The 27,092-nt window shown below is 41.5% G+C and overlaps 3 protein-coding genes and 1 non-coding gene across 5 annotated transcripts in view; 2 read left to right on the top strand and 2 right to left on the bottom strand.

The window, feature by feature from the left end:
- Positions 1-297: 297 nt before the first annotated feature.
- On the top strand, positions 298-9,708 carry LOC115105742 (cytochrome P450 4B1). Of its 2 annotated transcripts, XM_029628078.2 has the most exons (12): positions 298-563; positions 737-881; positions 1,005-1,049; positions 1,332-1,459; positions 1,733-1,869; positions 2,281-2,435; positions 2,889-2,995; positions 4,763-4,953; positions 5,885-6,018; positions 8,162-8,226; positions 8,707-8,789; positions 9,409-9,708. In XM_029628078.2, the coding sequence occupies exons 1-12, from the start codon at positions 372-374 to the stop codon at positions 9,584-9,586; spliced, it is 1,560 nt and encodes a 519-aa protein (XP_029483938.1). In that variant the 5' UTR covers positions 298-371; the 3' UTR covers positions 9,587-9,708. The 2 variants fall into 2 exon arrangements, with proteins under 2 accessions (XP_029483938.1, XP_064866482.1); XM_065010410.1 differs by lacking the exon at positions 8,707-8,789 and having other exon boundaries at positions 9,409-9,534.
- Positions 9,709-11,317: 1,609 nt separating this feature from the next.
- The window catches only part of ppp1r8b (protein phosphatase 1, regulatory subunit 8b), a 21,560-nt gene continuing 5,785 nt past the window's right edge, over positions 11,318-27,092 (bottom strand). The window contains exons 2-8 of the mRNA XM_029628045.2: positions 18,339-18,504; positions 18,074-18,134; positions 17,142-17,295; positions 16,700-16,926; positions 16,268-16,412; positions 14,814-14,878; positions 11,318-14,670 (exon numbers count right to left, since the gene is read on the bottom strand). Coding sequence (XP_029483905.1) covers positions 14,317-14,670; positions 14,814-14,878; positions 16,268-16,412; positions 16,700-16,926; positions 17,142-17,295; positions 18,074-18,134; positions 18,339-18,391 — 1,059 coding nt within the window. The 5' untranslated portion in view covers positions 18,392-18,504 and the 3' untranslated portion in view covers positions 11,318-14,316. The remainder of the gene's footprint in view (positions 14,671-14,813; positions 14,879-16,267; positions 16,413-16,699; positions 16,927-17,141; positions 17,296-18,073; positions 18,135-18,338; positions 18,505-27,092) is intronic.
- LOC115116916 (small Cajal body-specific RNA 1) lies at positions 17,541-17,704 on the bottom strand. Its single transcript, XR_003861620.1, has one exon. It is a non-coding gene; the product is annotated as a small Cajal body-specific RNA 1 (non-coding RNA).
- LOC115105714 (protein THEMIS2-like) overlaps positions 19,260-27,092 on the top strand; it is a 16,322-nt gene continuing 8,489 nt past the window's right edge. The window contains exon 1 of the mRNA XM_029628032.2: positions 19,260-19,456. Coding sequence (XP_029483892.1) covers positions 19,351-19,456 — 106 coding nt within the window. The 5' untranslated portion in view covers positions 19,260-19,350. The remainder of the gene's footprint in view (positions 19,457-27,092) is intronic.

The raw sequence follows: 27,092 nt of genomic DNA, 5'->3' as shown, positions 1-27,092 counted from the left end.
TGCCTGTTCAGGGGCAGAACGACAGATTTGTACCTTGTCAGCTCGGGGATTCGAACTTGCAACCTTTCAGTTACTATTCCAACGCTCTAACCACTAGGCTACCCTGCCGGAAAAAACATGATTCTGATATATGCAGAGCTGAATATTTGAAGATATCATGTATTTAAAAATAAACAACAATTAGATACATCAAGGTAAAGAATTGGTAGACAGTGCTGTGTTATCTCCAGCAGGCGGCACTCCGCCCGTAAATGACCTCAAACCACCCACCCTACTCTCTTCTGCTTCTCGCAGTTGTGTCACTCACCAGACCGTCACCTTGTGTTGTAAGAGTTGTCAATGGTAGCCTCCGCAGGTAGACGTCCATTGCAATGGAGTTATTTGAAACGTTGAAAAAAGTGACGCTGGATTCCTATCGCATTCATCACTTGGTTGCAATATTTAGCTTGGTCTATGTAATTCTTAAAATCTCTAAACTTATTGTCAAAAGGAATGAATGGATTCGGGCGCTCGAGACATTTCCAGGACCACCAAAACACTGGCTTTTCGGTCATGTCCGAGAGGTAATGTTAGGTTCAAATGAGAATTTCTTTAACGTGCACATTGAGTGACTGCAATATGGTTTCCTCCGTGTGGAACATTGTACCGTCAGCTTCAGAGGCAAGTTTCGGTGTGTCATGCTCGTGCATTTGTTGCTTTATTTTATAAGTGCATGTTTTCTCTGTTTTTTTTGCAGTTTAAAGAAGATGGGACCGATATGTATAAGGTTGTCAAATGGGGAGAGTCGTACCCCCTTGCATTTCAAATGTGGTTTGGTCCATTTGTGTCCTTCCTCAATATTCACCACCCAGATTATGTCAAAACCATCCTGGCATCAACAGGTTGGTCTCTTTGGAACGACAAGACACACATCATTATTTAAACTAGTTGCATCTATGTAATGTCTATCTATGGAATCTCACTACATGTGATAGAATACCCTGTTTCACTCTCTTTCTTAATAGAGCCCAAAGATGACCTTTTATATAGATTTCTAATTCCATGGATAGGTAAGGTTGCATTGTCTTTGCCAAAGTCACATATGCTACAAATATTGAACCAACAAAGTTAGATTCTATGTATTTAACTGCAGATATTTTAAGAATAGGCATTTTCTAATATTCATCCCTTTGGGTGCAGTTCTGATTTTCAATAACATTCTGACCCATGCCACTTAGGCAATTATACAGCTATGGTTAAAATGTATATTCTTTAGTTCTATTATTTTGCATGAACGTACAACATATGTGTTTCTCAGGATATGCTCTCTGTCTCTCTCTTTCTCTCTCTAGGGGATGGTTTACTGGTGTCTGATGGTCAGAAATGGTTCCGCCACAGAAGACTCTTGACCCCTGGCTTCCATTACGATGTTTTAAAGCCCTATGTCAAACTGATGGCTGATTCTGCCAAAACTATGCTGGTGCGTTTTGTTAGCTCTACCCTAATTACTGTATAGATTGACAACCATAGCTTATTTGGGGGGGAATTTCTGGATACAAAAAAACAAATTGCATAAGAGTTAAAGTGACATATTCTGCCAACTGTATTAGAATGCTGTATAGTTTGACAACTGTATTTGGAGGGAAATTCTGCATGAACAAGCTAAAGGGGGTAATTGAATAAGGGAGTGATGTACTATATGTCACTGTTCATCTTGTGCAAGTTGACTATGTCTGTCCTCTTTCTGTTCCAGGACAAATGGGAGACTCACTCAAAATCCGACGAGTCATTTGAGTTATTTGAGCATGTGAGCCTCATGACACTGGACAGCATTATGAAGTGTGCCTTCAGCTCCAACACTAATTGCCAGACAGTGCAAGGGGGAGAGAGGTCAGTCAGTTAAATGTTTTTAACCACTGCATCATCTGCCATTTACATCTGCCCATGTTGAATATTTTGTCTTGTCAGCGTAAATGTTCTATAAATTGTAAGCCCCAACCCAATACTAAAGCTTTTCTTTCTTGTCCTTTAACTAGGGCCCAGGGCCCGTATTCGCTAAAGTTTCAGAGTACGACTGCCGATATAGGATCAGATTTCCCTTTTTAGATCATAATTAATACGAATATAAAGACAGAGGGGACCTGATCCTAGATCAGCACTCCTACTCAGAGACTTGTTGTGAATACGGGCCCAGAGGTTTTCGGGCCAGATCACATGATCAGGAAAAACCCAAGGCCCTGCAATCAGCAATGATTGAGTGGAAGTAACTTATACTTTTCTGTTGTTTTTCTCTCGTTTCAGTGGAACCAACGCGTACATCAAGGCTGTGTACGAGCTCAGTGATCTGGTGAATGTCCGCTTCCGGATCTTTCCCTACCACAGCGAGTGGATCTTCCAACTTAGCCCACATGGGTACAAATACAGGAAAGCATGCAATGTTGCACACAGTCATACAGGTGCGTTCTGTGAATGAAGGTTGAAATGATTATCTTAATCCCCTGTGCCAGCAGGTCTCAGCCCTGAAAACATTTAGATGTATGAATTTGACAAAGCAAAAATACCCTGAAAAAGCCGCATGTATGCATTCACCTTGTGGAGTATGCCTGTATGCATTTTCCAAAGATTATACATCTTGTATTCATGTACAGCTATAGGCTCAACCATGTTATAACCATGTCATAAGAATGCGCTATGCTGCCGCTGCTATGTCTGATGCTCTCCCATGATGTGTTTCTCGAGAGCTTTTCCCTAGCCACCATGCTTCTACATCTGCGTTGCTTGCTGTTTGGGGTTTTATGCTGGGTTTCTGTATCGAACTTTGTGACATCTGTGATATAAAAAATATTTTAAAAAAGGGGCTTTATAAAATACATTTGATGTCAAATTTGATTGATGCCCTCTGCTTGTAGAGGAAATCATACGAAAGCGAAAAGAAGCCTTGAAGGACGAAAAGGAACTGGGCAGGATACAGGCTAAGAGAAACCTGGACTTTCTGGATATCCTGCTCTGCGCACGAGTACGTCACACCTCCTCTATTACGCTACGAAACTATTATCCACCATTATGCCATTTATGCAGTCATCTAATCAGGTCATTCGGTAAAAACGGCTCCATTGGCGATGGTATAGTATGTCATTGAATGAAGCCAATTTGAAAAGAAACTCATCGTAGCCTCAAAATCGCCAGTGTGCTGGAGTTGATTTTCTATTCATTATAATCTTTCCATGCCACTGGTAACGCTATAGCCTGAGTGCCAGTTTGTTTGTGCTATCCAACTCCATGTCAGTCATTGTCATGCCAAACACATGGCTTGGCTTGAAAATTAGCAAAAGAGCACAAACAGATCTGGAACCAGGCTAGTAACACTATAGGTGTGTGAGTTATACCTTTTCCATAAAATGAAGCCAAACAAGGAACAACAATGCAAGGTAGAGGTCGACCGATTAATCGGAATGGCTGATTAATTAGGGCCGATTTCAAGTTTTCCTAACAATCGGAAATCGGTATTTTTGGACACCGATTTTGCCGATTTTTTTATTTTTTATAATTACACCTTTATGTAATCTTTATTTAACTAGGCAAGTCAGTTAAGAACACATTCTTATTTTCAATGATGGCCTAGGAACGGTGGGTTAACTGCCTCGTTCAGGGGCAGAACGACAGATTTTCACCTTGTCAGCTTGGGGGACCCAATCTTGCAACAGTTAACTAGTCCAACGCAATAACGACCTGCCTCTCTCTCGTTGCACTCCACAAGGAGCCTGCCTGTTACGCGAATGCAGTAAGCCAAGGTAAGTTGCTAGCTAGTTAAACTTATCTTATAAAAAAATATCAATCAATCAATCATAATCACTAGTTAACTACACATGGTTGATGATATTACTAGATATTATCTAGCGTGTCCTGCGTTGCATATAGTCTGACTGAGCATACAAGTATCTAAGTATCTGACTGAGCGGTGGTAGGCAGAAGCAGGCGCGTAAACATTTATTCAAACAGCACTTTCGTACGTTTTGCCAGCAGCTCTTCGTTGTGCGCCAAGCTTTGCGCTGTTTATGACTTCAAGCCTATCAACTCCCGATATGAGGCTGGTGTAACCAAAGTGAAATGGCTAGCAAGTTAGCGCGCGCTAATAGCGTTTCAAACGTCACTCGCTCTGAGCCTTGGAGTGGTTGTTCCCCTTGCTCTGCATGGGTAACGCAGCTTCGATGGTGTCTGTTGTCGTTGTGTTGCTGGTTCGAGCCCAGGGAGGAGCGAGGAGAGGGACGGAAGCTATACTGTTACACTGGCAATACTAAAGTGCCTATAAGAACATCCAATAGTCAAAGGTTAATGAAATACAAATGGTATTCCTATAATAACTACAACCTAAAACTTCTTACGTGGGAATATTGAAGACTCATGTTAAAAGAAACCACCAGCTTTCATATGTTCTCATGTTCTGAGCAAGGAACTTAATTGTTAGCTTTCTTACATAGCACCAATTGCACTTTTACTTTCTTCTCCAACACTTTGTTTTTGCATTATTTAAACCAAATTGAACACGTTTCATTATTTATTTGAGGCTAAATTGATTTTATTTATGTATTATATTAAGTTAAAATAAGTGTTCATTCAGTATTGTTGTAATTGTCATTATTACAAATAAATACAATTTAAAAATCATCTGATTAATCGGTATCGGCTTTTTTGTTCCTCCAATAATCGGTATCGGCGTTGAAAAATCATAATCAGTCGACCTCTAATGCAAGGATCTGATTGTTCCTTATGGTTTTCAATCCAGGACGAGGACCAGCAGGGCCTGTCGGATGAGGCTATCCGAGCGGAGGTGGACACCTTCATGTTCGAAGGCCACGACACCACAGCCAGTGGGATCTCCTGGACCCTGTACAGCCTGGCCTGCAACCCGGAGCACCAGCAAATCTGCAGGGATGAGGTCATCAGCGCCCTGGAGGGGAGGGACACCATGGAATGGTAGGTTCTACTGTCCAGGGCCCGTATTCATAAAGCGCCTCAGAGTAGGAATGCTGATCTAGGAATGCTGAGTAGGAATGCTGACTCCCCCCCGCCCTTCTTATTCATGATGATTTAAAAGACAAAACTGATCCTAGATCAGCACTCCTACTCTGAAATGCTTTATGAATACGGGGCCTGATTTACTGTCCTAGTCATGTTGTATGTTAGATATGCATTCATTTGGCTGCAGGAGAGTGACATGGAGTGGAAGGCTGTTTTGTCCAGATTTATTGTTCAGAGATCATGCTGTGCGGTGTATGTTAGATATGCATTTAAGTTTCAAGGTTTTATTTGGTTATTTTACCGTCCGCAGCTGCAGTATATATAAATTACTCTTTTGTTACTTTGGGGATCATTTACTGCACTGGTCTAAATCAGGGTCACACAGAGTGTTTCTTGGTGGTCTTAAACAAATCTACTTTGAAACAAAAGTATACACCTCACACACATGATTATGGGCTTAAAGAAATTAAGACACCTGTACTATGTCAGATATAGAGTTGAAATGTATTACATTTTAAGTTTGCATCCCAATATAACACTTTATATACGTCACAGAAGACTGAAATATAACAAACTGGTTAGACATAGAAACACCAGATTTTCTTCCTAAAAAAAATGTAATATTTATTAATTATGAAATGATGAAAAATATTAATAACATTCCACCATGAGGCCAAATAGGGTGCTTTTGGTCATTGATTGCAGCTAAGGGCTACACAACAACCAATAGGCTCCATGTTTGGAACTAGTGACCAAAGCCATTCCTTTATTTAAGATATAGATAGAGTAAAGGAAGGAAAATCAGGTCTGTATTTCCTCTTAGATTGGAGCCACACATGTTTACTAAAAGAGAATTGATATAAAGAAAATGTTCTGTATTCTTCAGGGAAGATCTCAGTAAAATACCGTACACAACCATGTGCATAAAGGAATCCCTCCGCCTCTACCCTCCTGTACCTGGGATGTCCAGGAAGATAACCAAACCCATTACGTTCTTCGATGGGAGGACTGTGCCTGAAGGTAAATGTGTACATTTAAAAAATGTTGCATTGTGATGTACCGAAGGGGACTTTTTTTGTACGTTTTATTGGACTGAGGCGAGATAGTGGTAGGAGAGTGGGTCACACAGGCAGTGAGGTCGGAACCAAACCCACGCCGACACTACACCCACCGCCCCAGGCCATACGGGGGACTTTTTAAATTATAGTTTTAAATGCACAATGGCTCTGTGCCTTAAAATGAGGCTGTAAGTGGTTGCAATGGAGTCCTCCGTAACTGCCTCAGTCACCGGCTATAACAAATTAAATATTAACTCACGTTTGTTTGTCTCCAGAGCCAGTTCTCCGTATAGCATTGTGATTATGTCACCAACTAGTTAGTATGTAGAGACTAACTGCAACTTGTTTAATTCATCTTTTTCATAAACAATTATGTATTTCTAGTGGCAGTTTCTTTGACACACATTAAGCCTAGTCCTGGACTAAGTAAAATGTTCGTTGCAGGTCCTCCATTTAAAGTGTTTTTTTAGTCCAGGACTAGGCTTAATCTCTGTCCTGGAAACAGGCCCTTAGTATTTTTTATATCAAATGAATTGGTGCTGTTGGAGCATTCTCACCATGTTCTTCTCATCGTGTTTATTACTGACAAAAACAAAAAGTCTGTCCAGATAGCAGAGGTGCGACCAAGTCATTGTCATTGCTCTTTTGGGTCGGCAGGGTAGCCTAGTGGTTCGAGTGTTGGACTAGTAACTGAAAGATCGAATCCCCGAGCTGACAAGGAAAAAATCTGTCATTCCATCCCTGAACAAGGCAGTTAACCCATTGTTCCTAGGCTGTCATTGAAAATAAGAATTTGTTCTTAACTGACCTGCCTAGTTAAATAAAGATAAAAAAACATGTTTTAATGGTTTCACAAGTCATAAGTCTCAAGTCAAGACCATCAAGTCAAGTCGCAAGTCCTAAACTTTGAGTCATAATATGCTCTTCACCAAATGTAATACCATTTCATATTTTTAACAAGAGTAATAGTTAGTATATTACATTTACGCAAATCATGAATGCTTTTAAAAATATCTATATATGTATTACTTTCCAAATAAACGTTATATTTCCATGGAAATACATGGATAGCCCCCCCCCAATAGTGATCGACTATCGAGGATCGCTATGGGGCGCAATCGGACGATGTAGGCTTGTACAGAATCGCCCAACCTTAACACACACACACATACACTCTCTCTGTGTGGTTACAGTAGGCTAACGTATGTCAAGGGTTTTAGGAACAGCAGTAACATCAGGCAGAATTTAGGTTACCAACTGCCTTATCCAGTTGTAGCTCAATCTTGGGTGCAATGATCACGTTCCCGCACTGACTGTGTGGAGGCTCACTGATTTAACATTACGTTAGCCTACATGACACACTAGTAAAGTAATAAAATATATAGCTGTCGGCTCTATTAGCCACGACTTACCGTTCTTTGTGCAGCTTCAAATGTCAAACAAAGTTGGAAGTTGTTGCGCCTCCGTCTGTCATTTTCTTCCCACATGTTTTGCAAGTTGCAATCCGTTTTTTTTTTATACAGCGTCGTCTTTATATCCGAAAATAATAATTTTGTGTATCGTCTTTCCAAGGGCTCCATCTGAATTCACCCGCTGATGTCCCTCTGCACTGCCAGGCACAACTTTTTCTCAGCTGGCACAATTTGATTGGCTGCTGTCCGATTCAAACTGTAATCCGTTAAATGAAGAGTTAATGCGCTTCACACTTTTTTTAATAGGATCATTTTTAACATTTGGGCTTGGGGAGGGTATCAAGTCAGGTCGAGTCATAGGGCTCACGTCCAAGTCAAGTCACGAGTCATTGGTGTTAAAGTCAAAGTCGAGTTGCAAGTCATCAAGTCATATGACTCGAGTCCAAGTCATATGACTCGAGTCCAAGTCATATGACTCGAGTCCAAGTCATATGACTCGAGTCCAAGTCATATGACTCGAGTCCAAGTCATATGACTCGAGTCCACACCTCTGCCAGATAGTGTCTCTTTCTGCCTCAGTGGATGGATCCTTTTGCAGCATGGACAATATTATCACACTTTCCATAGGAAACAAAACAGATGTCAAGCCCTAACACTGTGGAAATATAATTTCTCTCTCTTTACTCCCTCTAGGTTGTCTTGTTGGAACCAGCATTTTTGGCATTCATAGGAACGCGACCGTTTGGGAGGATCCTAACGTATGCACACCATCTTTATAAACACCATTTTCTCATGAACATTTAACTGGGTTAATATAATTAATGATTAGCAGTAGAGGAAATGCTAGCTTGAGCAGGTGAACATGCGTCATAAAATCCTGTGTTTCTGGTCACAGAGGACAAGGTCTGCAGTATTGACAGGAAACAACATGAGGCTGTTGCTGAGTTAGTTTGTAATGAAATCCTTGTGATCTAGCAGTAAGCCCATGGGTCTGATTTTGACTAATCTATCGCTATAAGATTCAGGGTATACACAATAGGGAACTGAAACCTGTTTCAAGGCCCCTTTATAAAAGCCTGGTGACAGTTTGTCTCACCAAGCCTGGTTTGTTTGTGCTGTCTTGTCGACTCAAAAGGTCATGTTTGCAGTGACTATGAACATATTTGGGACCAGTTGTCTATGCACAGTCTTTCCCACTGTTTCAATTTACTATTCTATTTTATTTTGTATTCTCGTAGGCATTCGACCCACTCCGATTTCTGCCCGAGAACTCTGCAAAAAGATCACCCCATGCCTTTGTCCCCTTTTCTGCCGGCCCGAGGTTCGTTACCACACCAGTGCCACTATTTAAGAGAGCAGCATTGGCAGCAGGGTTTGGTTCTCACATTAGTAATCTGGGACTATGATGGAAGCATAGAGCTACTCATTTACCTGACTGGATTTTGAGCCCTTCGGTCCCTTGATGCCTGTGACCTAGATACAACCGAACTATGTTAACCCCAATTGTTGTGTCAGAGGGGGACAAATATGTTGTCTAGCATGGTCCCAGGTCTGTTTGTACTGTCTTGTTTGGCATGACAATGAAAGTAGGAGTTAGCAAAATAGCACAAACGGATCTGGGATCAGGCTAGATCCCATCCCCCTCTGATACAACAGTAGTTATTATAGGCCTGTGGAGTAGGCACAGGCTGAACTCACTTCAAAGAGCTGTAGGTTCTCTCTGATGATATGGTAATGTTTTATTATGTAAAAGAGCCCTAAACCTTTGATAGTCTTACTGCATAACTTATTTATTACACAGGGTGAATGTATAGTAGTTCTACAACTAAATGCTTTCAAATGCCCACTGTGCAGGACTGGCATTGGTGAAATGTACAAATAACACTTCACCGACTCAATATGTTGTCCATGTTCGTCCGTGTTCTCTTCTCCCGCTATAGAAACTGCATTGGGCAGAACTTTGCAATGAATGAGATGAAAGTGGTGGTGGCACAGACACTCAAGCGATATCAGCTGACCGAGGACCCAATGAAGAAACCAAAAATGATTCCAAGGCTGGTGCTCCGCTCACTCAATGGGATCCATCTGAAAATCAAACCTGTCAATCTTGAACCATAAGGAATGCACTTGTATAGTTGCACTTGTTTTATCCGGCATAGGCTACTGTTTTATGGAATGTTCATATAATTTTTTTTTGAACACGTCAATTCGCCAGGAAATGGGAAATAAAACTAATGTTAGATTTTATTTTTCAAATATTAAATTCTCAAACCTGTATTCAGAATTTAAATGTAAATATCCATGTAAAGAGAATTTTATAGAATGTCTTCTACAAAGATGAAAAACACAAATTTATGTTACTAATATTTTGTTCGTTTTTTCCTTTTGACATATAGGCTATGGTAAGTCAATGTCCCTTTGAAAAGGAATAGGCAAAGGATTGAGATTAATGTTATTCTCAGTATTTCAAATAAACGTGTGGCATAATCCATTCATTTGCATTCTCTTAAAGGGACAGAGTGTACCTCTGTCCCTTTAAGTACAATAAGAGGTTCTTATAACATGGTTTCTCTTTGTTGTTGCCTATATGGCTTACCTCGCAAGTTTGTATGGTGTTTCCAGCACGCTACCTCAAGTAACTTAAAACACTTCTTCCCTCGCTGTCACTTGAATCTACATAGCGTAATATTTGTTTCCTTACCCTGTAAGCAGGTGTGACAAAAATCCATGCTCTGGTTTAGTTTCCCTGGCACAGTTTCCACACGCAGTCCCATTCAAGTCATGGGACTGATATCAGCATTTTTCACACGTTCAAATAATCGAGAAGTGAGCTTGAGCTTCACGATCAATTTGAGATACTTTTGGATGACTTGGACATGAAGCACGAAAAATTTGAATATCAGTTCCATGAATGGGATTTGTGCCACAAATGCTAAAATGGTGCCAGAGAAACTCAACCGAAGCAGAAATTGCTGTCATACCTTAGACTCCATAGACTGCTTACAGGGTAATGAAACCAATGTCATTTTGCAATTGAGTAAACTATCCCTTTTACAATACTTATCATTTTGTATGGTAAATCCTACCATGTGGTGAAATGAATGTGTTCCTTCCTTGTGGTGATTGGGGAACAAAACTGAAAAACAGATGGTCGGAAATGCATGGTGCCACATCGGGGGCCTGTGCAGGAGGATGTAACGTTGCCGAAATGTGTTGTGTAGAACAGAAATGGTCTGAATAGGGAATCGTGCCAGCTCTATCCAGTCTATTTCTGTCTGCAATAATGTGTTTTCCAATCCCTAAACACACCCAAGATGCTATGGTACAGGGTTGGGGTCAATTCAGGATGTACACTGAAATTCCAATTCTCTTCAATTAGGAATTTGGTTTACTTTCTGAATTGACCCCAACCCTGCTACGGTGTCACATGAGTATGTAAAGAAGTCCTAACCACCACCCAACAGTTAGCATCCATGCCACTGGGTGAAGGGTCACACTATGGGCATCTGCCAGCTGATGGATTGAGAAACACTAGGTGCGGTTTCGGCTGGTCTTCAACACATAACCGACAGACTGGCATGCTCTGGCCAACACTGATGACTGTGTTCAAAGTCCTCACAAATTAGTCTGCCTGGTCTATGTCTATGGAATATTCTGGAATAGGTTTAACACTTGGCATTCATTCATGCAACGTGCTGGTAGATACTGGTATTTAATACTAAGATGGCTACTATCCTTGTAATAAAAAATTAACTGACAAAATCCCAATTGAATCATGGTGTTTGAAGATATAGGCCTACTACCATGTAAAAACAACACTTCTGTAAACCGCACAAAAAAAAATCAATGTTTGTGACAAAATTCAGTTTTTATTTACAGTGTTATGTGAATAAAAAAATCCAACATCATCTGAAAGTGGGACAAAAGGTCTGGGTACACGTGTCTGTCCATCTGTACAAAGTTAATGCAAATAGCATGGCTTTTGCAAGTTCTCAAATACCACAAATGTTTCATTAATCAGTAAAGGGGGCATCATAAGAATGTATTCTGCTGGTGTGAAAACTAACAGTTCTTTGAACATCAAGAAGCTACATTTTGACAGTCATTTTATGGGTGCTTTGATGCAGGACCATGTGTACCACATTTGAAATTTAATAATTTCAAAAGGCCTGTGAAACAATACTCAACATCAAATTGCACCAACTGAGAACCTTACAGTCTTAACTCATGTGACCAATCCATTTTATTGGTGGCTCAGATCAGGCCAATTTACATTGCGATATGTAAAATCTAGAGGACTTCAGGACTTACTAACATTCAGGCAGAGTTGCAACTTACAGGTTATACTGCAATCTTTTTTTAGAATGGGAAGATAGTATTTAAATATACTCTGCGCAGTCTATTAACTTTATTACTGAGATTGATTGTGAATGTAAACTGAGTAAACATTAAATTCTCTCCTCGCTGCACTCATCTTGATAGCACTGTAAAAATATAAACCTATAGTCCTATTCAGTCTTTAGGAAAATGGACATATCTTTTTTCAGAAACTCTGATCTACTTTTGTCAATTCCTATAATAATCCATCTTGTATAAAACAGTTCACATTACAAGTTTAACAGATTTAAAAATAACTGTACAGTCCATTCAGAAAGTTCAGACCCCTTGACTTTTTCTGCAAAAACAAGTAATTTTTGCAAATCTATATATTTAAAAAATATATAGGAATAACTTATTTACTTAAGTATACAGACCCTTTGCAATGAGACTCAAAGTTGAGCTCAGGTACATGTTTGCATTGATCATCCTTGAGATGTTTCTACAACATGGAGTCCACCTGTGGTAAATTCAATTGATTCTACATGATTCGGACAGTGACACCGGTCTATACAAGGTCCCACTGTTGACAGTGCAGGTCAGAGCTAAAAACCAAGCCATGAGGATGAAGGAATTATCCGCAGAGCTCCGAGACAGGATTGTGCCGAAGCACAGATCTGGGGAAGAGTACCAAAAAGATTCTGCAGCATTGAAGGTCCCCAAGAACACAGTGGCCTCCATCCAGTTTGGAACCACCAAAGACTCTTCCTAGAGCTGGCCGCCTGGCCAAACAGAGCAATCGGGGGAGAAGGGCCTTGGTCAGGGAAGTGGCCAAGAACCCAATGGTCACTGAAGGAGCTCCAGAGATCCTCTGTGGAGATGGGAGAATCTTCCAAAAGGACAATCATCTCTGCAGCACTTCACCAATCAGGCCTTTATGGTACAGTGGACAGACAGAAGCCACTCATTCACAAAAGGCACGACAGCCCGCTTAGAGTTTGCCAAAAGGCACCTAAAGACGCTAAGACTATGAGAAACAAGATTCTCTGGTCTGATGAAAACCAGATTGAACTCTTTGGCCTGAAGCATGGCGGTGTCAGCATCATGCTGTGGGGATACCTTTTAGCAGCAGGGACTGGGAGACTAGTCAGGACCGAGGGAAAGATGAACGGAGCAAAGTACAGAGAGATCCTTAATAACAACCTGCTCCAGAGCGCCCAGGACCTCAGTCTGGGGTGAAGGTTCACCTTCCAAAAGAACAACGACCCTAAGCACACAGCCAAGACAACGCAGGAGTGGCTTCGGGACAAGTCTCTGAATGTCCTTGAGTGGCCCCGCCAGAGCCCGGACTTGAACATCTCTGGAGAGACCTGAAAATAGCTGTGTAGCAACAGTCCCCATCCAACCTGACAGAGCTTGAGAGGATCTGCAGAGAAGAATGGGAGAAACTCCCTAAATAAAGGTCTACCAAGCTTGTAGCGCCATACCCAAGAAGACTCAAGGCTGTAATCGCTGCCAAAGGTGCGATTATGTAAATGTGATATTTCAGCATTCTATTTTTAATAACGTGCTAAAACGTCTAAAACACTGTTTTTGCTTCGACGTGGAGTATTGTGTGCAGATGGATAAAAAATATATATAAAAAAATTCTGCATCTATTTTAGAATAAGGCTGTTAAGTAACAAAATGTGGGGGAAAAAAGGGGTCTGAATACTTTCCGAATGCACTGTAAATGCATGTTTACAGTGAGCAAAAATACTATGTCCAAAGATAGACTTCAAACAAATATCAAGACCTTAAAGAAGGAAGTGGAGATCGTAATATGGAACTCACAGTGACCAACCATATAACGATTAGGCTGTGATACCAGTATCGCAATGTTTTTCCCATAGCAAAAATGGCAACACGGAGCAGGTCCTTTAAAAACCTGCTATAATATTGGGTGCTGTAGCATGGAAAATAAATCCATGTGAATCTGGATGAGAACATAATGATGTTTGTTTCCAACATAAGGGCTGTTTTCCTAAGTTACATTCGCTTCGTGTTTGTTTCCCTGCACGATGCCTGACTATCAATTAGAGGTAAAACTCTTATCTGACCAACTGACTTGGTCTGCCAAGTACTGCTTTTTTTTACATGACTTCATTTGTAAAACACATCAAACATTCATCTCCCGAAGGAGTGGGGTTCCTGTCTTCATGGAATGTACTACTGAAGACTTTCGGATAATCTTTAGGAGAACGAGGAAGTAACGTAGAAAACATTGACAAAACAGTCTTAAGAAAAATCGATCCGCCTCCAACGGGTCATGGTCCCTGATGTCTCCGCCCATACCCCGAGAGTCAGCCCTGCCTCCACCACATAGGCTCTTTCCCAATTCGGCTTTCCTGGATTTCTCATGCCGCTCTCCTCGCCTCAAAATACATTGGAGAAGGTCCAAGAGGAGAGACCTTGGATCTTCTACAATGCATGAGAGAGGTAAAGAACAGAGGAAAGACAAATCGAGAAAGAGCCATAGTGTAGGGAGAGGGTTAGATTAGTAGGGAGGGGGTGGGCTTCTTGCCTGGCCATGCCTCTTTAGCGTACTTTTTCTTGCGGGGCTCGTTGAGAACCTCTGAGAGATAGGGGCCTGTAACGGGGACAGGGTTGAGCGTGACAGGTGGTTGGGGGGCGTCCGGGGCCAGGTTCACCTCTGGGGCCGGGTTGGGGAAGGGCAGAGGGAGACCTCCCAGGATAGTGGCTCCGCTAGGGGCCCCGGCGTGGTGGCCCTCGTGGCTGGTGGGTGGCAGGTCCCCGTAAAGGCCGCCGCCGAAGGTGTAGTTGTGGATGCGCCTCGTCACAACGTCGTCCATACTAAGTGAGCCGTGCCTCTCCATTTTCTGTTTCTAGAGTGGAAACGACCAAAGACTGAGTAGTAACTCATCTGTAGGCTATGTATAGTGTTTGTTTCTGGGATATCATTGCAATTATTATGACCGTATAAAAGGATCTTGACACCTCATGCAATAGATGCATTTTAGTGGCTTACCTTTATAGGGACGACAGCAGTCTGCACCATGTTCCTGAAGCGCCCCACTGAGGGATCAATGTCCTCTGTAAGGTTTCAAGAAGCACTGATGCATTACATGAGTGAAGCAACAGGTTTTAGATTGGCACAAAGTTCCTTATTTTCACCCAACCTCAGTTTATATAATTACTTACAGCACCAGTCAAAAGTTTGGACACCTACTCATTTCCATGTTTTTCTTTATTTTTTTACATTGTAGAATAATAGTGAAGAAATAAAAACTACGAAATAACACAGGGAATTTTGTAGTAACCAAAAAAAAAAAGTGTAAAACAAAATTAAATTACAGTTTCTCATTACTTTAAGACATGAAGGTCAGTCAATGCGGAAAATATCAAGAACTTTGAAAGTTTCTTCAAGTGCAGTCGCAAAAACCATCAAGTGCTATGATGAAACTGGCTCTCATGAGGACCGCCACAGGAAAGGAAGACCCAAAGTTACCTCTGCTGCAGAGGATAAGTTCATTAGAGTTACCAGCCTCATAAATTGCAGCCCAAATAAATGCTTAAAAGTTCAAATAACAGACACATCTCAACATCAACTGTTCAGAGGAGACTGCATGAACCATTCCTTCATGGTCGAATTGCTGTAAAGAAACTGCTACTAAAAGGACACCAATAAGAAGACTTGCTTGGGCCAAGAAACACAAGCAATGGACATTAGACAGGAGGACATATGTAATTTTGTCTGATGTGAGTCCAAATGAGAGATTTTTGGTTCCAACCACCGTGTCTTTGTGAGAAGCAGAGAATGTGAACGGATGATCTCCGTATGTGTGGTTCCCACCGTGAAGCACAGAGGAGAAGGTGTGATGGCGTGGGAGTGCTTTCCTGGTGACACTGTCAGTGATTTATTTAGAATTCTGCAGCAATACGCCATCCTATCGGTTTTGCGCTTATTGGGACTATTTGTTTTTCAACAGGACAATGACAACACACCCCCAGGCTGTGTAAGGGATATTTGACCAAGAAAGAGAGTGATAGAGTACTGCATCAGATGACCTGGCCTCCACAATCATCCAACCTCAACCCAATTGAGATGGTTTAGGATAAGTTAAACCGCAGAGTGAAGGAAAAGCAGCCAACAAGTGCTCAGCATATGTGGAAACTACATCAAGACTGTTGGAAAATCATTCTAGGTGAAGCTGGTTGAGAGAATGCCCTTGAATGAGTAGGTGTCCAAACTTTTGACTGGTACTGTAAATTAGGGTCCATGTTTACAAAGCATCTCAAAGTGAGAGTGTTCAACTAGGATCAATATTTTCTTTTAGATCATAATTATTATTATTTTTTATGTCTCTTAGACACTTTGTGAAATATGAAGACAGGCACAGAAACACTTTTTCCTCAACTACAGATAAAGAACCAATACTTGGATACTGGTGCTAGGCCAATGGGGTTGAAGAGAGAGCTTACCCGGGTTGATGACCTCATCGTCCTCGTTGAAGGTGACTCTGGAGTTCCGCCTCTTCCTCTTGGGTCTCTGGATCTCTAGGTTGCCCTCCTCGATGGTCAGGGTGGAGATGCGCTTGTTGTGGGCCGTGTTGAACTCTGTCAGGTTCTGTCACAGCCCAGACGGGGATGGATGAATGTTTGGGAAAGGAGAAGTGAAACAAAGTTAATAGACACATGTGCTTAATAGGAATAGCCTTGTCTAAACACACAGAATAGGAAACAGCAAGAGCTAAAAAAACACACAAAAAAACACTAAAAACACTGACAGAACAAAAGATAACTCACTATGTCCTGTTTAACAAAGTGTATCTATAGCTACTGTGGTAATAGTACACACCCGCCTTACCAGCATGTCTATACAAATGCCCTGGTAGACAACTACTGGAGACACACCTCTAACTCGGTCTCCTCCTCTGGTAATCCTAAGAGGCCCTTAGACCCCTCCTCGTCCTCTCCGGCCTTGCTGTCCCCTGTGGCGGCATTGGTTCCTTGCTGGCTCTGAGGTTTCTCCCGGATGGTGTAGGCTCGCGTGGACGCCCCAAACGACATGGTGGAGTCTATGGGGACCTGCTGAGGCTTATTGGGCTCCAGGCGGATGTGTCCCAGGAAGGTACCATGCGCTGAGAACGTAATTTACAACCTTCAAGTCCACATATCATGTAGGGATGTAGTTTATAAAAAGTGAAGTAAAGAGTCAACAAAACATAATAGTTCCTTAGCCTTTATTCTACAGTGCACTCCTCTAAGGCAATGCAACTGTTACATTTTGAGTCCTTTTACTAGCTGCAGTAAGATACAGTATTTTACAGACTAATGTTCACGACAGTTCACTTACTGCTGTTGTTATCAATAAGGAACACCCTCTTCAGGTGCTTGTGGTAGACCAGGGCAGCATGCACGCGTGAACATGACTGGTGGTCGATGGTGAAGTCACACATGTCCGGGTTCCTCCCGAATAAGTAGTACTTTTTCTCGTCAATGATCAGTTTCTACAAAGATTCACCATCATAACAAACAGATACGAGAAAATACATGTATTGCCCTGTCACAACATCATAGCCAGGTCCCATATATAATTCTGCTTTCTTGCCAACTCATCACTCATTCTCACACCAAGCTGTTTTAGCAAGACAATTCTATAAGGAGTCTGCAAGAGATCAGAAACAGACACCCAGGCTAACAACACTGATAACATTGAATGAAATCCTTTCCAGCTGTAAGAAACTGTTTAAAGCACTGTGCCTCTGAGCCATAACTCAAGAGTGCACCTTCACACTCATGAGCTTAAATATCAGGGCTGCTGTTTCTGTGGCACCTTTCTTAAAACCCAACAGTCACGGAACTCAAGACACTAGTGTGTACTGGTGCTGAGGACAGTCGGGTCCATATCTGGTGCATGCATGTTTGATCAATTTGTTTATTTAGTTAATTACACCAGGACACCTAGCTACCTATACTGAAGTATACAGACTGAAGTAGACTATATTGTATATACTATATTGAAGTAGACAGTCTAGACTATAGACATTTAAGGGTAAACTACATCACGTAGGACCACATATGGTTCTCGATCAGAGCTTTTGATAAAGCTGGTACAGTTGGTCAGTACAGAATGTAAGTAAACCCATCAGTTGCGTTATGGATTATCTATTATGCAAGATATTAGGCATATTCTAAGGAACAATACAGAATATCTACCCTTGTTTGAGTGTGGCTAATACAGACAGGCAGATCAAATGTTTGCCCCGTGAAGCCCCAAGCTCTTACCTCGACCATTTTGTCACCTTTCATCACGTCCAAATGGAGTCCTGGAGGGGGCTTGCCTGCCCTGAAAAGAACAAGGACCAAAAGCTAAGCACACCATTCAGTGAAATGTATCAGCTAGCTAGCATGTGTTAGCTAATAAGACGTGGCTAAAAGGAATACATACGTTTCCAGCTACAAAATAAAAAAAGTAATGCTGTTTTGTGATTTTGCATGCACTTGATGTCTTTGTATAACGTAAATATCTCGAATAATTGCATTTTCTCACCATGTTGGACAATCAAAAGATGGTAAGTTTGTAGCAGTTGCAATTGTCGCCATCTTGCAGCATTATCCCATTCACAAACCCGTTGAATGCTGGGTAAAATGTTCCCTTGGTTTGGGAATTGTAGTTTTGGGCGGGTTAATCCGTTGACAGCCAAATCTCCCCGTCTCTGCCCAAATGGACGAAAAAGGTAATGCATTCCATTATCTACAATGACTTGATTCGACCCTAGAAAAAAAGGCTACCTACTGAAATGTAATGGCAACTATGAACTGTGAACACACACGCACTAACGCATACAGTTATTATGCCTAGGTTTCATTATCGCGCATTCCCTTGAATCAGATTGAATAACTTCAAGAATAGTCAATAGAATAGACCATTTTTAATGGAAAAGTCACTGAACAGAAGAACAAACTACTAGAGCAACATCCTCCTTGTTTTATATTCCATTTATAGACTGAAAATTGTAGGAAGTTGCAGTGCAACATTTAATTTTGGTGCATGTGGCTTCCCATTTATCACAGACCATACAATTTTGCAGAATGTATTTTAATTACACCTTTGGACTGCTATGGTGTAGAGTATATAATGTTTATTATTCCTGGGGGGCAGTTTGCTTTACAGCTGATAGTGAGAAATCTATAAAAAAATATATATTCACATACAGAGAACATGAATAGAATAAAAAATTCCACAATGCAATACTGTACTGCTAAGAATCATCCATTTCCCATAGGAAACATGGAGAGTTGTTTCTTTTTTGATTGTAGGCAAATAATAAAACGTTTATGTCTGCATAAAACAAGCAAACAATAAAGAAGTCAAAGCCATGTTCACATATCTTTATTGGCAACACAAGCTAGTATCACAGGGCAGGGGTTAACTTTACTTGAAAATATCTGGTTGCCTACTTCCTCATACAGTCGTTGCTTTCAACTGTTAGATCAGTGGCACCTCTCTTGGAAACACAGTTGAGCCTAGACAGCACAACATCGGGTTCTGCACTGCAGCGATGGCAGGCACTGAAGTAGTTATGTCCCTGCAAGAATTAATTGCATCCTTGGATCAAACTAGTCTGCCACGGATTCTACAGGTTTGCTCTGGTGTATACTTTCAAGGTAGGACTTTTTCATACTTTCTTTCATAAACCCCATGTGTGGGCAAACCTATTTTTACATTGCCTGAAATGAGACAGACACGCTTACTGATTAACAGTCAGTGGCAGTTTTTTTATACTCAATTCTGACATACACAAACAGAAGTAGAACCAGTCTCATAATTAGGCAACAGTACAGACTGTCATATTTACAACTGAGGGTATTTTCATATACATATAACTACATTTGTCCAAATAAGACACCTTCAAATGGTGAGACTAGATACTGTAATTCCTAAACGGTAAAACAGATGTGTATTAAAGTAGTCAAAGGTGTAGTATTTGATTAAATAGTCCTAGAATGCATTTGCAGTTTTCTTTGGTTGTGTTTCAGATTGTGTTGTGCCCAGTAGAAATGAATAGTAAGTGATGTATTGTGTCATTTGAGTCTTATTTACAATAAAAGTACCATATGTTTCTGAACACTTCTATATTAATGTGGATGCTACCATGATTATGGATCATCATGAATTAATCGTTTTGGTACTGCAAATCCAAGCCTGACATAAGGCTAGGCTGATGTGAAATTAAGTGGCGAGCGCTTAACCAACGTGAGTTGAGGTGCAACCAAAAAATGTGATCCTCATAGAAAGGAAAGCTCACCATTAAAAATTCTGTTTTATTTTAGCAAAGTTAAAAGATTATATTTTGGCCTACAATTGCCTTCTTACAAACATTATCTTCCAACTTTCCTCAAATAAAACAGAGTTTTACAGTTCTATTCAATCGCTTTGTTGCCATTTTCACAAGTACAAAACTCCAAACTGGTAACACTTGTAACACAGCCAGTATTACACTCAAAAACATCTTTCACCACAAAAACATTCATCCAAAATATAAGTTTACTGTGAAATATCATGAAAACATTGGTTTAATCACCAAAATACAACAACTATACATTCACAATTTAGTTGTTTTAATAACCAGTTGATCCAATAGCAAAAAATGCAAGATACACTCTATATACACAAAAGTATGTGGACACCAATTAAAATGAGTGGATTCGGCTATTTCAGCCACACCCGTTGCTAACAGGTGTATAAAATTGAGCACACAGTCATGCAATCAACAAAAGCAAACATTAGCAGAAGAATGGCCTTACTGAAGAGCTCCGTGACACCATCGTAGGATTCTACCTTTCCAACAAGTCAGTTTGTCAAATTTCTGCCCTGGGCAACTGTAAATGCTGTCATTGTGAAGTGGAAATGTGTATGAGCAACATCGGCTCAGCTGCAAAGTAGTAGGCCACACAAACTCACAAAACGGGACCGCCCAGTGCTGAAGCGCATAGAGTCTGTCCTCGGACCATTGTTGATACACATGGGAAACTGTTGAGCGTGAAAAACCCAGAAGCATTGCAGTTCTTGACACAAACCGGTGTGCCTGGCACCTACTACCATACCCCATTTAAAGACAATGAATCATTTTGTCTTGCCGATTCACCCTCTGAATGACACACATACACAATCTCAATTGTCTCAAGGCTTAAAAATCCTTCTTTAACCCATCTCCTCCCCTACCAGCTACACACGAAGTGAATTTAACAAGTGACATCAATAAGGGATCATAGCTTTAACTTGGATTCACCTGGTCAGTCAAGATCATGGAAAGAGCAGGTGTCCTTAATGTTTTGTACACTCAGTGTATATCATACTTTTGTTTATATTTTACAAACATACATTGGAATTCTGTAGTTATCCAAATCTGTATATGTTTTGAAATGTATAGGTTTACAAAAAGGTTAAGTGATTATCGAATAAGAGCAGTTGGATTAAGTAATAGTGAAAGGTATATTAACAAATAAGACTACCATATTAAAAGTAATGTGACTGCGAAAGGCAAATTCGAAAGGCAAATTCTTAATATGAACATGTATTTCTAGATGAAACACTGATTGAATTTTAGTGAAATAGTGACAGATTTTGTGTTGTACCCAGTCATTTGGAAATGTGCTTTGAGTTTTGAAACTGCCTTTTTGCTAATCTGTTGTAGCAGGCTAAAGGGTGTGGGGTTTCAAAGTCACCAAGTTCAATAACACAACATGCACCAGTAGCACAAAGGGGAGATATTAGGGATTTTTGTGCACAGAGAAAGGGGGAATTCACCAATTACTTCCCAGTTCACAAGTCGTTATCTGTTCCGTTCTCCCGTGGGAATCCCAAAACATAGGTCCTCAGCCAATTCGGTACACAAACGGTCTAATCTCACTGATACTGTTTTCTCTTCTCCTACTCTTCATAACACACAATTCTCTCTTTATTCTCTGCTCCTTTGTGTAGGCTGCTTCCTCCTATATCCCCAAGCACTCCCTGGCTTAACGAACTACAGCCTTGCCTCGTTGGGGCAGGAAGTCCATATAAGGCTTGGGGGTGGAGCCAGCAGGCTGCAATAAATCTCCCCTCAATAACCACTCCCCTCTCCCTGTCGTCTGCCACACTGTTTTGAGTTGTGTACTATGTGTTGTGAAAATGTACCACATACTTGTAAAAATTGCACCAAAGCTTAACAAATTGCACTAAAAAAATAAATGTAACAACCTGCTTACCCCATTGTAAATCCTTCTGTACCGTTAACCCTAGAATTTTCACACTATTAGATACTTTGAGCTCCTTTGCAGTCCTGCCCCTCAAACTGTAGAGGTCATGGGACAGGTGGATTTCTAGTGAGGGTCACTGATAGGACCTTGACCTTGGCAGAGTTCAGTGACATTTTTCTTGCCTGAACCCATGAGTCAAAATTGTCCAGGGCCTGCTTTGGTGTGCAGATTTTTCCCATTGTGCATGTGTGGGCCAGACTGAAATCATCAACATACTTCCACCTTCTCTCAACATCCCGGGCTGCACCGTCTATGACTGCAAGGAAGATGAGAGGACCCAGTTCCTTGAGCCACACCTCCCTTCTGTTCCTGCCAGAGTGTTGTTTACGTCCGGTCACAAAACTGACGAGCCATGCTGTGAGGGCAGGTCTGACATCCAGTTGGGTCAGCCGTTCAATGGCGATGGTGTGGTAAATTTTGTCAAATGCCTTGGAGAAGTAAGTATGGTTGAGGGTGGTTATGGTGGATGGGATGTATGACAGCTTGTATAGTCCAAAAGGTTAACGAAATCGTAAGTCAATGATTTTTGGGGTCTGCTTCCAAACTGTCTGGGGTCTAGGTTGGGTTTTATGTCTTCCTTCATCCAGGTGGCAGCAAAGGTCACAGGAACGTTTGATAGTTGTGGTGTCAGGGATATAGGCAGTAGCTGGTTGGCTGTCTGGTGGAGGGTCTTGGGGATGAGCACGAACGTGGCTTCTTTCCACTGGAAGAGGGATTCACCTCAATAGAATTATGTTTTGAGGATGTCACTGATGGGTTGACTCAACTCGCAGGCAAATTCTCATAGGATCTGCTGTTGCACATCGTAGGGGCTAGGGGCTTTGTTGGTTTTGATCACACACAGGTTGTCTTCCAAGGGTTGGATTTCTGGGAGAGGCTGCAGGGAATGTAAAAAAGCAGGGATGGCTGTTGTGTCCAGGGAGGTTAGTGATTGGCTGACCTGAGAGAACCAGTTGTTAATTTCATTTGTTATTCCTAATTTGTTGTTTTGATCATGGCTAGGAATATGCATTTTCAGAGGGGCCTTGATTTCAGCCAGAGGAGGCTGGTGGGAGGAGATATAGGAGTGCGGGCTCATTGTAATGGTTTGGAATAAACGGAACGGAGTCAAACATGGTTTCCATATGCTTGATGTGTTTGACTCCATTCCATATATTCTGTTCCAGCCATTACAATGAGCCTATCCTCCTATAGCTCCTCCTACCAGTCTCCTCTGCTGTCATCCAGGGTCTGTCAGTAGGGTGCATTTTCACAGTTTGGACAGGGAGGTGGTCATTACACACAGCAGTCCATGTTATAGAAGGCAGCAGTCTTGGATGTAGCATCAGGGGCATTGTATACTTCTTGCCAGGAGTGGGTTGTGATCAACTTTCCAAAACTGTCCAGGTTAGATTGTCGGATAGGGCGATGCTCTCACTTCTGGTTTGTTGGGCTTTTGGAGGCCATAGGACTGCCTGATGATCACTGAGGCCAATGATTGGTAGGATGGATGGTTTATGGTAAAGCTGGTTCATGTCTGTAATGATTAGGTCCAGTATTGCATCACCTCTGATACCTTCAATGCCTCTGGTCCCCAAAACCTCAGTGAACTGCTCAGCCCCAAACCGTCTTCACGGTCACTTCGGTCTAATTATCAAAGACTACTTGCAGTCCCAAAGACACGCTTAAAAACAATGGCTGACTGAGCATTCTGTCGTCCTCCGGCTCTGGATCAAGCCCCCCCCCACCCCCCCGCACCCCCACCTCTGCATGCCCCAGACCACAACTGCCTTTTGCCTTTAAATCTAAGCTCAATATGATCTATGTTGTGATGCCTGTTGTTGGTCATATACGTTAGTTTAGTGTTCTGTTGTTTTGTCCCTTTCGTTTGCTTTATTATTTACTGTACCTTTTATAGTACTAAACCACTTTTAATGTTTGTTTTTTTCATTTTAATGGTTGCTCTCAATGTAAAGAGCTTTGTGATTTACATCTGTAAATGAAAAGCACTCTACAAATTGAATTTATTATCCTGCACAACTTGGGTAAGCCTATTTCCTTGACAGTGTTTGTGTCAAATCTATTGAAGTCTCCCAGTATGGCAAGACCACAGTTAGGATACCCATGCCTTGAGGGTATGATCTTTGTGCCTATTTGTCACTCATCATTATTCACAATTCATTCATGATTATCTGTAATCATGGTGGCATCCACATTAATGTAGAAGTGTTCAGAAACATATTATATTCTTATTTATATAAAAAAGTGACTCCAAAATGACACAATATATTATTTACCATTCACACCTCTTATTTTCATATCCATACTGTCTATATCCCCCATTCACATACAGTGCCTTGCAAAAGTATTCGGCCCCCTTGAACTTTGCGACCTTTTGCCACATTTCAGGCTTCAAACATAAAGATATAAAACGGTATTCTTTTGTGAAGAATCAACAACAAGTGGGACACAATCATGAAGTGGAACGACATTTATTGGATATTTCAAACTTTAACAAATCAAAAACTGAAAAATTGGGCGTGCAAAATTATTCAGCCCCCTTAATTAAGTTAATACTTTGTAGCGCCACCTTTTGCTGCGATTACAGCTGTAAGTCGCTTGGGGTATGTCTCTATCAGTTTTGCACATCGAGAGACTGAAATTTTTTCCCATTCCTCCTTGCAAAACAGCTCGAGCTCAGTGAGGTTGGATGGAGAGCATTTGTGAACAGCAGTTTTCAGTTCTTTCCACAGATTCTCGATTGGATTCAGGTCTGGACTTTGATATGTTTATTTTTGAACCATTCCATTGTAGATTTTGCTTTATGTTTTGGATCATTGTCTTGTTGGAAGACAAATCTCCGTCCCAGTCTCAGGTCTTTTGCAGACTCCATCAGGTTTTCTTCCAGAATGGTCCTGTATTTGGCTCCATCCATCTTCCCATCAATTTTAACCATCTTCCCTGTCCCTGCTGAAGAAAAGCAGGCCCAAACCATGATGCTGCCACCACCGTGTTTGACAGTGCGGATGGTGTGTTCAGGGTGATGAGCTGTGTTGCTTTTACGCCAAACATAACGTTTTGCATTGTTGCCAAAAAGTTCAATTTTGGTTTCATCTGACCAGAGCACCTTCTTCCACATGTTTGGTGTGTCTCCCAGGTGGCTTGTGGCAAACTTTAAATGACACTTTTCATGGATATCTTTAAGAAATGGCTTTCTTCTTGCCACTCTTCCATAAAGGCCAGATTTGTGCAATATACGACTGATTGTTGTCCTATGGACAGAGTCTCCCACCTCAGCTGTAGATCTCTGCAGTTCATCCAGAGTGATCATGGGCCTCTTGGCTGCATCTCTGATCAGTCTTCTCCTTGTATGAGCTGAAAGTTTAGAGGGACGGCCAGGTCTTGGTAGATTTGCAGTGGTCTGATACTCCTTCCATTTCAATATTATCGCTTGCACAGTGCTCCTTGGGATGTTTAAAGCTTGGGAAATCTTTTTGTATCCAAATCCGGCTTTAAACTTCTTCACAACAGTATCTCGGACCTGCCTGGTGTGTTCCTTGTTCTTCATGATGCTCATGATGGACCTCTGAGACTATCACAGTGCAGGTGCATTTATACGGAGACTTGATTACACACAGGTGGATTGTATTTATCATCATTAGTCATTTAGGTCAACATTGGATCATTCAGAGATCCTCACTGAACTTCTGGAGAGAGTTTGCTGCACTGAAAGTAAAGGGGCTGAATAATTTTGCACACCCAATTTTTCAGTTTTTGATTTGTTAAAAAAGTTTGAAATATCCAATAAATGTCGTTCCACTTCATGATTGTGTCCCAATTGTTGTTGATTCTTCACAAAAAAAATACAGTTTTATATCTTTATGTTTGAAGCCTGAAATGTGGCAAAAGGTTGCAAAGTTCAAGGGGGCCGAGTACTTTTGCAAGGCACTGTACATACACTACCGTTCAAAAGTTTGGAGCCACTTAGAAATGTCCTTGTTTTTGAAAGAGAAGCAATTTTTTTGTCCATTAAAATAACATGAAATTGATCAGAAATACAGTGCAGACATTGTTGTAAATGACTATTGTAGCTGGAAAAGGCAGATTTTCTATGGAATATCTACATAGGTAGTTCTGGCAGACCAGGGGGTTTGGTCAAGACATTTACACAGATCAGACATGGACAGAGTAGGATTAGCTCGGTTTCTAGGGTGTTTATTTAAATTATAAATCACAAAGAAAAGGATAGGTCTCCCCCATGAGACCCTCCCCGGGATACCGTCTTCTGGGCTCTGGGTCTTGCTGTATCCTGTCAGGATCAAAACTGCACTCACTCCTGTTACCTCTCTAACCGTCCCCAACTATACAGGAGTCCTTTCTTCTCCCACTCTCCCCGTGTGCTGCCTTTCTGGCAGCTTTATGGGCCTTGCACAGCTGGTGAGCAATCAGCCCTAGATTACTCACCAACTCCCAATCAGCTTCAATTAGTCCTGGCCAGAGAACCTGTCAAGACCTGGCACGTCCAGCAGATAGAGCCATCGCCTTGTGATGTATACACCATCTGTCACCAGGCCTCGACGAGTCTCCCCCTGGTGGCTGACCTGCTGTACGCCACACAGCCCCCCCTTAGCCTTATCAGGGAGGGGACTGTCATCAGTGAAACGTATGTCGTCTCCTTTCTCGATAGGACATCCGCGTTTCCATGCTTCTTCCCTGACCTGTGCACAACAGATCAAGAGCAGCGTTGAAGGGACAAGAACCACCTGGTGACCCGAACGTTTGTGTCCTTTCCCCTGGTCATCCAGACCAGGGGAGCATGTTCTGTGACCAGGGTGAAGTAGGTACCTAACAGGTAAGTCTTGAGAGTGTCTAGCACCCACTTCACCGCTAGACACTCTTTCTCAACAATAGAGTCGTTTTTTTCTCTCTGTATCAGCTTTCGACTGATGTACATGATGGGGTGCTCCTCCCCATCGTGTATCTGGGACAGAACAGCACCTAGTCCCGTATCACATGCATCTGT

This window comes from Oncorhynchus nerka, linkage group LG3 (genome assembly GCF_034236695.1).
Source record: "Oncorhynchus nerka isolate Pitt River linkage group LG3, Oner_Uvic_2.0, whole genome shotgun sequence".
Taxonomy (NCBI): domain Eukaryota; kingdom Metazoa; phylum Chordata; class Actinopteri; order Salmoniformes; family Salmonidae; genus Oncorhynchus; species Oncorhynchus nerka.
Note: the sequence above shows the minus strand (reverse complement) of the source record. Positions and strands in the feature narration are given on the sequence as shown.

Bases quoted from the DNA above. Each gene is read 5' to 3' on its own strand.
- LOC115105742 (XM_029628078.2), top strand. From the start codon at position 372: ATGGAGTTATTTGAAACGTTGAAAAAAGTGACGCTGGATTCCTATCGC. The intron at 1,050-1,331 runs GTAAGGTTGCAT...TTCTCTCTCTAG, and splicing joins ATTTCTAATTCCATGGATAG to GGGATGGTTTACTGGTGTCT. The intron at 8,227-8,706 runs GTATGCACACCA...GTATTCTCGTAG, and splicing joins CCGTTTGGGAGGATCCTAAC to GCATTCGACCCACTCCGATT.